At 52.4% G+C, this 10,677-nt stretch overlaps 1 protein-coding gene across 4 annotated transcripts in view; it reads right to left on the reverse strand.

Moving 5' to 3' along the window:
• FAM193A (family with sequence similarity 193 member A) overlaps window positions 1-10,453 on the reverse strand; it is a 204,461-nt gene extending 194,008 nt beyond the window's left edge. For 2 of the 4 annotated variants that reach the window (XM_017514331.2, XM_017514334.2), the window contains exon 1: window positions 8,645-9,041. In XM_017514331.2, coding sequence (XP_017369820.1) covers window positions 8,645-8,902 — 258 coding nt within the window. In that variant the 5' untranslated portion in view covers window positions 8,903-9,041. Of the gene's footprint in view, window positions 1-8,644; window positions 9,158-10,080 lie in introns of those variants that run through there. The other 2 variants (XM_017514333.2, XM_017514332.2) reach the window with 2 other exon arrangements.
• Between the last annotated feature and the right edge of the window lie 224 nt (window positions 10,454-10,677).

The following is a 10,677-nucleotide window of genomic DNA, read 5'->3' on the forward strand; positions in this document are numbered from 1 at the left end:
TACTCAGGAGGCTGAGGCAGGAGAATCGCTTGAACCTGAGACACAAAGGTTGCGGTGACCCAAGATCACACCACCGCACTCCAGCCTGGGCAAACAGAGCCAGATTCCGTTTCAAAAAAAAAATTCAAAGGCAAAATCCATCTAAAGGATACAGATCAGATCAGTAGTAGCAATGACTATGAAGGGGAACAGGGAGCATCCTGGAGAATTATCTACATTCTTTTTTGTTTTTTTAAGATAAAGTCTCCCTGTCACCCAGCTTGGAGTGCTGTTGTGATGCAACCACACTCACTGTAACCCTCAGATTCCTGAGCTCAAGCGATTCTTTCGCCTGAGCCTCCTATGTAACTGAGATTACAGGGGCCCGCAACCATACCCAGCTAATTTTTTTGTATTTTTAGTAGAGTTGGGGTTTCATCACATTGGCCAGGCTGGTCTCAAACTCCAGAGCTCGTGATCTGCCCACCTAGGCCTCCCAAAGGGCTGGGATTACAGGCATGAGCCACTGTGGCCGGCCAGGCTAATTCCTCAAGTTTTCTGAGGAGACAGAGACTCGCTATACTGCCCAAACGAGTCTTGAACTCCTGGCCTCAAGTGACCCTCCCATCTCAGCCTTCCAAAGTGCTAGGATTATGGGTGTAGGCCACTGTGCCCAGACTGTATTATCTTGATATATTTATTACATGGGTGTATACACACATAAAAATACTGAATCACAGAAATGCTCTCTGCAGCTGCACCATTTCTAAAGCCTGTATGGTAATCATTTAAACTTTTTTTTTTTTTGAGACAGTCTCTCACACTATTCACCAGGCTGTGTAGCACAGTGGCACAATCTCAGCTCACTGCAACCTCCACTTCCTGAATTCAAGCAATTTTCCTGCTTCAGCCTCCCAATTAGCTGGGACTACAGGCATATGCCACCACACTCAGCTAATTTTTTTGTATTTTTAGTAGAGATGGGGTTTTACCATGTTGGCCAGGATGGTCTCGATCTCCTGACCTCGTGATCTGCCCGCCTTGGCCTCCCAAAGTGCTGGGATTACAGGTGTGAGCCACCGTACCTGGCCCATTTAAACTTTTTTAAGTTAAAATTGTTAATTTTAGTTAAGACACAGGAAGTTTCACATTTTTCTTCAATCTATTTCCCAGGTCACTATGGCAAATGTGAACTAGAGTTAATGATAACCTCACTTCACCATGGTAGCAATTTCTACAACACATGGAAGACCTCTAAGTACACCCTGATATACCCCAAAGATCCATAAAAATCACACAAGGCTTGTTTATACAATGATCATACCATCAAACCAGAGGATACACTATACGGTGGCTTTTTTTTTTTTTTTTTTTTTGGAGACAACATCTTGCTTTTTTGCCCAGCGCAATGGCGCAATCTCGATTGACTGTGCAACCTCCGCCCACCGGGTTCAAACAATTCTCATGCCTCAGCTGAGATTACAGGCACTCATCACCACGCCCGGCTAATTTTTGTATTTTTTAGTAGAGACAGGGTTTCACTATATTGGCCAGGCTGGTCTCAAACTCCTGACCTCAAGTGATCTGCCTGCCTCAGCCTCCCAAAGTGCTGATGTAACAGGTGTGAGCCACCACACCAGGCCCCTATGGTGGCTAATTTTTAACTTTTTAAAAGTTAAAATTTTTGACTTTTAAATTTTAACATGGGAGGGGGTGGCCTCTCCATGTTACTCAGGCTGATCCTGAACTCCTAGACTTAAGTGATCCTCTCACCCTGGCCTCCCTAAATCCTGGGATTACAGGCATGAGTCATCAAGCCTGTAACGCCCTATCATTTAGAAAACTGAGGTAGTGCAGGTTGACGCCCTGCCCATGGAACAGAGCCTATCAAATCTGTGGTTCCCCAAGCTTTGTGTACATGAGTTCTGTTTTGGATCAAAGACCCTATAAGCTAAGTTATGTTTTTCTACTTCTCTCATGGTCCTGGGAGAAATAGGTCAGAAGTTCAAGACCACCCTGGTCAACAGGATGAAACCTCATCTCCTTTGTTGAAGCTACCAACATGCGAAAACACTCTCTTTGGTTCAACAGCCGCCTCCATGAAGGTCGTTCGGGGTATAACTCACAGTGCTATGTCCAGCAAACAGGGCAGTGAGACTGTGACCCCTCCTGAAAAATCAAGACAGTCCTTCCACTCTGCCTTCTCTTATCCACCTTCTGGCTTGGTGACTATCTATGAGTGTAGAGAATGCTTGCCAGGACTCAGAAAGCCTCTCTGGGAAAGAGGGCTGGAACCCGCTCACTGTTTCTTCCTGACATTGTTTTGGGTGCCATTTTGCACCATACAAGGTACTCCAAAGAGCTCACCATCTGTGGGGAAACAATTCAGAAGCGTCAGAATTACAGCAAGACTTTCTGTGATCAGTGTCAAGAATACTTTACCCCAACTGCCATAAAGGGTATCTTTAACGAACAACTATTAAGATATTTACAGAGAAACTTAAAAACTAAGAACAGCTTTAAAAGTTTAAAATATCGGCCAGGCACAGTGGCTCATGCCTGTAATTCCAGTACTTTGGGAGGCCGAGGTGGGTGGATCACCTGAGGTCAAAAGTTCAAGACCACCCTGGTCAACAGGGTGAAACCTCGTCTCTACTAAAAATACAAAAATTAGCCAGGCATGATGGCAGGTGCCTGTAATCCGTGCTAATCGGGAGGCTGAAGCAGGAGAATCACTAGAACCTGGAAGACAGAGGTTGCAGTGAGCCAGAGACCACACCATTGCACTCCAGCCTGAGCAACGAGAGCAAAACTTCATCTTGGAAAAAAAAAGTTTAAAATATCATCCAATGGCCAGGTTCGGTGACTCACGCCTGTAATTCCAGCACTTTGGGAGGCCTAGGTGGGTAGATCACTTGAGGTCAGGAGTTCGAGACCAGCCTGGCCAACATGGTGAAACTCTGCCTCTACTAAAAACACAAAAAAATTAGCCGGGTGTGGTGGTACATGCCTGTAGTCCCAGCTACTCAGGAGACTGAGGCAGAAGAAACGTTTGAACTCAGGAGGTAAAGGGTGCAGTGAGCCAAGATCCCAATACTGCACTCCAGCTTGGGTGACAGAAGGAGTCTCCGTCCCAAAAAAATTTTAAAAGAAATAAAATACAAAAATTACCTGGCCGTGGTGGCAGGTGCTTGTAATCCCACCCAGCTACCTCGAAGGCAGAGGCAGGAGAATTGCTTGAACTCAGGAGGCAGAGGTTGCAGTGAGCTGACATGGCACCACTGCACTCCAGCCTGGGTGACAGAGTAAGACTCTGTCTCAAAAATAAAAAATAATCCTGGCCGGGCACAGTGGCTCACGCCTGTAATCCCAGCACTTTGAGAGGCCAAGGTGGGTGAATCACGAGGTCAGGCGTTCAAGACCAGTCTGGCCAATACAGTGAAACTCCATCTCTATTAAAAAATTTTTTTTTAAATTAGCCAGGTATGGTGGCAGGCACCTGTAATTCCAGCTACTCGGGAAGCTGAGCAGGAGAATCACTTGAACGAGGGAGGTGGTTTCTGTGAGCCAAGATCGTGCCACTGCACTCCAGCCCAGGTGACAGTGCAAGACTCCATCTCAAAATTAAAAAAATATATTAAAAAATAGAAAAATAAAAAATAAATACCATCCAAGATGGAAACACATTTTAAAAGCTTAAAATACAGTAAAAGCCCTGGGCACGGTGGCTCCGCCTGTAATTCCAGAACTTTGGGAGGCTGAGGTCAGGAGTTTGAGACCAGCATGACCAACATGGTGAAATCCGTCCCTACTAAAAATAGAAAAATGAGTCAGGCATGGTGGCAGGAGCCTGTAATTCCAGCTATTTGGGAGGCTGAGGCAGGAGAATCACTTGAACCTAGGAGGAAGAGGTTGCAGTGAGCCAAGATCATGCCACTGCACTCCAGCCTGGGCAACAGAGCAAGACTCCATCTCAAAAAAAAAAAAGGCCGCGCTGGTGGCTCATGCCTGTAATCCCAACACTTTGGGAGGGTGAGGCAGGCGGATCACCTGAGGTCAGGAGATGGAGATATCCTGGCTAACATGGTAAAACCCAGTCTCTACTAAAAATACTAAAACTTAGCCAGGCGTGGTGGCACACACCTGTAGTCCCAGCTACTCAGGAGGCTGAGGCAGGAGAATCACTTGAACCAGGGATGCGGACGTTGCAATGAGCCGAGATCATGCCACTGCATTGCAGCCTGGGTAATAGAGCAAGACTCTATCTCAAGAAAAAAAATTAATCCCAGCACTTTGGGAGGCCGAGGCGGGTGGATCACGAGGTCAAGAGATCGAGACCATCCTGGTCAACACGGTGAAACCCCATCTCTACTAAAGCTACAAAAAATTAGCTGGGCATGGTGGCGCATGCCTATAATCCCAGCTGCTCAGGAGGCTGAGGCAGGAGAATTGCCTGAACCCAGGAGGCGGAGGTTGCGGTGAACCGAGATTGCGCCATTGCACTCCAGCCTGGATAACAAGAGCGAAACTCCGTCTCAAAAAGAAAAAAAAGAAAAAAATAAATAAAATACAGTAAAAGTAAATGTCAAGGTGCAGGACACAACAGCACACAATGAACTAATTCTGTGAACTATAGCCCAGATTTTATTAATGAGATTACATGAAATAGAAAAGATCAGAAAAGTATTAAAATACTGTTTTGTTTTGTGTTTTCAGACAGTCTTGCTCTGTTGCCCGGGCTGGAGTGCAGTGGTGCGATCCGGGCTCACTGCAATCTCTGCCTCCCAGGTTCAAGCAATTCTCCTGCCTCAGCCTCCCAAGTAGCTGGGATTACAGGCATCCACCAGTATTCCCCACTAATTTCTGTATTTTTAGTAGAGATGAGGTTTCACCATGTTGGCCAGGCTGATTTTGAACTCCTGATCTCAGGTGATCCACCCATCTCGACACCCAAAGTGCTGGGATTACAAGCATGGGCCACCGAGCTCAGCCAGTTTTTTGTTTTCTTTGAGAGGTAGTTTCACTCTTGTTGCCCAGGCTGGAGTACACTGGCTCAATCTCAGCTTACTGCAACCTCTGCCTCCCAGGTTCAAGTGATTCTTCTACCTCCGTCTCCTGAGTAGCTAGGATTTCAGGTCCACACCACCATGCCTGACTAATTTATTGTATTTTTTAGTAGAGACGGGTTTCACCATGTTGACGAGGCTGGTCTCGAACTTCTGACCTCAGGTGATCCACCCACCTTGGCCTCCCAAAGTGCTGGGATTACAAGCGTGAGCCACCGCGCCCAGTCCTAAAATATTTTGTAAAATTTTTGTGTTTACGTGTGTGTCTCCCAGGTCTTAACAGATTTTATTTCTTAGAGTGGGTCATAGTCAAAAACCTTGATAGAACAGTTGCAGTGGCTCACACCTGTAATTCCAGAACTTTGGGAAAGAAAGATGAGAGGACTGCTTGAGGTCAGGAGTTCAAGACCAGCCTGTGCAACATAGTGAGACTCTGTCGCTATTAAAAGAAAAATTTTGCCAGGCACAGTGGCACACACCTAGAGTCCTAGCTACTTGGAAGGATGGCTTTGCTCAACAATCGGAGGTTACCGTGAGCTATGATCACGCAACTGTACTCCAGCCTATGCAACAGAGGAAGACCATGCCTATTTAAAAACAACAGGGGCCAGGTGCGGTGGCTCACACTTGTAATCCCAGCACCTTGGGAGGCCCAGGTGGGCGGATCACAAGGTCAAGAGATCAAGACCATCCTAGCCAACACGGTGAAACCCTGTCTCTACTAAAAATACAAAAATTAGCTGGGTATGGCAGCACGCGCCTGTAGTCCCAGCTACTTGGGAGGCTGAGGCAGGAGAATTGCTTGAACCTGGGAGGCAGAGGTTGCAGTGAGCCGTGATCGTGCCACTATACTCCAGCCTGGCACCTGGTGACAGAGCGATACTCTGTCTCAAAAAAGCAACAACAACAACGAAATCCTGATGCATACTAGTTTAACAGAATATCAGAGTCTTGTCAAAAATAATTCTCAGGTGGGCACAGTGGCAAGACGTCTGTACCCTTAGCCATTAACAAAACTAAGATGAGAGGGATCGATTGAGCCCATGAGCTCAAGGCCAGCCTGAGCAACATAGCAAGACCCTATCTTAAATAAAATACTAGGTATATAGTTATCTGATTTTGAATAATGTGACAAAAATAATAGAAGGTATATTTTAGCTAAGTATTCCAAAGCAAATGTGAATTAGTAAAACTTGAAATGGTATGAAAGACTAAAACTAAGGATTTTATTGTGCCACCAACTGGTTTTCATTGAATCACTAGAAATGGGTATATTTTACATGCAGCTACAGCAAACGTTATCAATATTTTTTGGAAGGATATGCACAGGCAAACCTCCCACCCTCCCCTACCCACAGCAGCAAACACTGCCCTTAAAAACCCCAATGATCCAAACGCACAAGCTTCATCCTTGATCCCAAGAACTATAGCCTGTTTTGATCTCCAGGACACTGGATGAGGGCAATCTCTGGAGACTGAGTCCAGGACTACAGCCCAAGACCCTAAAGTAACAATAATAATAAAAACAGTGGAGCACAGTGGTTCACACCTGTAATCCCAGCACTTTGGGAGGCCGAGGTAGGGAGCTGGAGACCAGCTTGACCAACATGGAGAAACCTTGTCTCTACTAAAAACACAGTATTAGCTGGGTGTGGTGGCACATACCTGTAATCCTAGCTACTCTGGAGGCTGAGGTAGGGGAATCCCTTGAACCCAGGAGGTGGAGGTTGCCATGAGCTGATACCGTGCCACTGCACTCCAGCCTGGGCGACAAGGGCAAAACTCCGTCTCAAAAAAAAAAAAAAAAAAAGCTCCAACAGATGCACTTATACTGCAAAGAACACCGGAAGTACTTTACACTGAAATATACATTGCTGTATTTTCTTTTCTAGAGTCTGGCTATGTTGCCAGGCTGGAGTGTAGTGGCACGATCTCAGCTCACTGCAACATCTGCCTCCTGGGTTCAAGCGATTCTCCTGCCTCAGCCTCCTGAGTAGCTAGCACTACAGGTGTGCGCCACCATGTCCAGCTAAAAATACAAAAATTAGCTGGACGTGGTGGCACACTAAACCCCATCCTGGTCAACATGGGGTTTTACCATGTTGACCAGGATGGTCTTGATCTCTTGACCTCATGATTCACCTGCCTCAGTCTCCCAAAGTGCACAAGCCTGAGCCACCGTGCCCAGCCACATTGCTGTATTTTCATGTTACCGTATAAGCATCAGAGAGCCTCTACAAAGAGAATGATTCCTCTGCTCTCAGTACATACTGCTCCAACACAGTAAATGCAATCTTGTATGAAACAATACGTGTAGCTGGGGCGGTGGCCCACGCCTTGTAATCCCAGCACAGCACTATGGGAGGCAGAGGACGACGGATCACCTGAGGTCAGGAGTTCAAGGCCAGCCTGTCCAACAAGGTGAAACCCCGTCTTTACAAAAATACAAAAATTAGCTGGGCATGATGGCGGGTGTCTTTAATCCCAGCTACTCGGGAGGCTGAGGCGGGACAATAGCTTGAACCCGGGAGGCAGAGGTTGCAGTGATCCGAGATCGTGCCATTGCAGTCCAGCCTGGGCGACAAAGACACTCCGTCTCAAAAAAAAAAAAAAGAAAAAAAGAAATTGTGTCATGATTTGGCACAAAAATACTCCCAACACTTATTTCACGTTTTAATCGCAATCTCTATGAATCTACATAATTTAACAGTTGAAATAACATTACAAGAACTAACGCAACTTTTCAATAAAATCTATTCTCTTTCAGGAGACAATGGGATAACTGGAAATGACTGTGCCAATTGCATACCCACTTACAGGCACTGTGCCTCCGAAATGCTGTGACCAACAGTTGAATAAAAGTGGCAGGTCCATAATTGGTAGGTGCAAAGTGTGCTCTCTTCAAAAAACTGAAAAAAATTACCTTTCAAATTCATTAGGTTCGAATCCTAAATGCATAGCTGAGTAACCAGAATACTCAATACCCGTGAAAACTTAACAAAGCAGGGGAGGAACGGCCAGGGCTGCCAGCTCCAGGTGGCTGTCAGGTGCATCTCCAATGACCACATAGGAGGACCAAAGGAAAACTTCCGGGAGGCCCTTGTCAATCACGCGCGGGGCATAAGGAAGGCGGACAGAAAAAAACAACATTTCAAACCCCTGGAACCGCCGTCGCTCTGGGGCTGCCGCAGCGGGCGAGAGGCAACGACCGAAGCCCGGGCCTCGCGGGCATCACTCGCCGAGTCCTGCGGAAGGCGAAGCGCCGTGCGCGGAGCTGCACCGGGGAGACGTCCCCGCCTGTTCAGGGGCTGGACCAGCCGCCGGCCGCGAGCCGTGGCCCCGGTGTCGCCCTCCCGCCGCCTCTGCTCACGTTCTCCTCTCTCAGGAGGCTGACAGAGGCCGCGTCACCCCGAGAGCCGCCCACCTGCCGCCCTGGCCCGGGACCCCGGCAGGCACGGCGCGGCAGGACCCGTTATCCGCCCGGCCGCAGCATCCCAGGCCCGGGGCGCTCGGGCCGACAGCGGGAGGCCGCGCTCCGCAAGGCGCGAGGAACCGCGACCGCGTACCGCCACCGACCCCCTCCCGCCGCCGCCGCTCACCTCGAAGTAGCCTCCGGGGGCGGCGCCGCCCGCGCTCGCGCCAGCGCCCAGGGGCCCGTTGGCCACCGCCGCGCCGCCCACCAGGCCCGCCGTGCCGCCCGGGGCCGCCAGGCCCGCGCCCTGGGAGCCGCGCAGCGCCGCCGCCGGGCCGGCCTTGCCGCTGCTCGCGCCGCCGTTACCCCCGCCTGAGCCGCCGCCGCCGCCGCCCCGCTTGTTCTTCCGGCGCTTGGCCCCGCGTTTGGCGTCGGCTGGGCTCATGGCGGGCGGGGAGAGGGGCGCGGAGCGGGCGCGGGGGGCTACGGGCGGCGGCGGAGGGCGGGGAGGCTGAGGCGGCGGCGGCGGCGGGCGCTCCGGCCAGCCGGGGGACGCTGCACGGAGTCGCCTCCGGGGCGGGGAGGGCTGCGGCGGGCGGGAGCTGCGGGGCAGGCCGCTGGGCGGGAGGAACCGCGAGTCCACAGTCCCAGCGCCGCCGCTGACCAGAGTTAGAGTCCAATATGGCGGACACAAGGGGAAAGGGATCCCAGTTTACGTCGGGGGAGGGGGAAGGAGCGGCGGGGAGGGGGAGGGATGTGGACCCCCCCGACCCCGCCTTACTCCGCCCCCCGGGCGACGCTTTCCACTTTGTTTGCCCTTCCCCTCCTGCCGTTAACGTGCCTCGGCGCGCAAGGCGCGCCGGGAGTTGAAGTCCGTGCTGCCGGCGCCGCCGCTGGGGGGCCCAGGGGGGAACCACGATGCCCGTCAGGCCGTGCGCGGCCAAGGGCCCGGACTCTGGGAGGAGTTGGAGCCCAGGAGCTGGATGCGACGGTGATGTCACCGCCGCGCTCGTCGTCGCAGATTCCGCCAGCGCCGCGCGGCCTTCTGGGCGTTGTGGTCGGGGGCAGGGCCGAGCCGGCGGGAGGACGCGCTGCCACCCGCAAGGCGAACTACAGGGCTGGCGGCGGGGACTTCCGCCTCTCTAATCGGCGCCCGGCGGCCCGCCGCCCAGGTGCGGCACACCGGCGCGGCTCCCGGGATGCACCAGGGGCGACGCGGCGCCGCCGCCGCCGCCGCCTCCGCCCCCGCCCTCGCCCTGTCCTGGCCCCGCCGGGAACGCCCGGTGACCTTGGGCTGGTCTAGTCCGGGTCCAGATAACTCCGTGAGGACCGCAGAATCCCTGCCTTGTGGACTGGGCGGGGGTTCGAGCGGCGCTGGAAAGCGGGGCGCAGCGGTGTCCGCCTGGGTGCGGAGGCAGCGGCGCAGCGGGCGGAGCGTGGACAGGGCCCGCGGCTGGGACACGCCAGTCGGTTCCCAGAGAACCCCTCGGCTGAAGGCTGCCTTTCCCGAGCCCGCCCTCTCCCTGCTACCCCGTTAAGCCCTCTCCGGAAGTCCCGGTGCCTTGCTACCCCGCAGGGCCCCAGGACGGGCCGGCCGCTTCCCACACCCTCGCACTCACTCACCTCGGAGACAACGAGCCGGGCCAGATTCTCGCGGGGCTCCGGCGCTCCCCGCCCCGAGGGACGCAGACGTCCAGGTCAGAAATAGGGCGTGTGTCGGGACCCTCCTCCCTCCGCGTCCTTGTAGACATCTGCGAGCCCCAGGCGCAGCTCTGCCCTGAGACCCGCGCCACCGGGGACCCTGCCGGCGGCCCCGCCCCCTGAAGGGCCCTGCTTACCACAGACGCAGAGGCACAAAGGACACGATTTCCCCTTTTTGGTTCAACGGATGGTGTCAGGCCGAGGGGCGGGGGGCTTGGCAATGGGACATACGGCCTGCCAGGCTCCACTTGCAGCCTTTACCGAGCCCAGCTGTTCACCCTGGGTCCCCGCAACCCCCCCCATCTGCACCCACAGCCTCCTGATCCTCCGACCAATTCTTCACGACACAAGCAGAAATCTAACGTGATCGAACGAAAACTACTCTTAAAGCTATTCAGAGACCACCTTATCCGCCGAATAAAGCCCTCCCCCCGCCCCATCGGAAGCTCTTGGATGATCCTGCCACTGAACTTGGAGCTTGAGAGAGCGCCCAGGAATGCCCTTCTGGCCTCTGCTTCC

The sequence above is a fragment of the Cebus imitator genome, unplaced genomic scaffold, assembly GCF_001604975.1.
Source record: "Cebus imitator isolate Cc_AM_T3 unplaced genomic scaffold, Cebus_imitator-1.0 Scaffold522, whole genome shotgun sequence".
Classification (NCBI taxonomy): Eukaryota; Metazoa; Chordata; class Mammalia; order Primates; family Cebidae; genus Cebus; species Cebus imitator.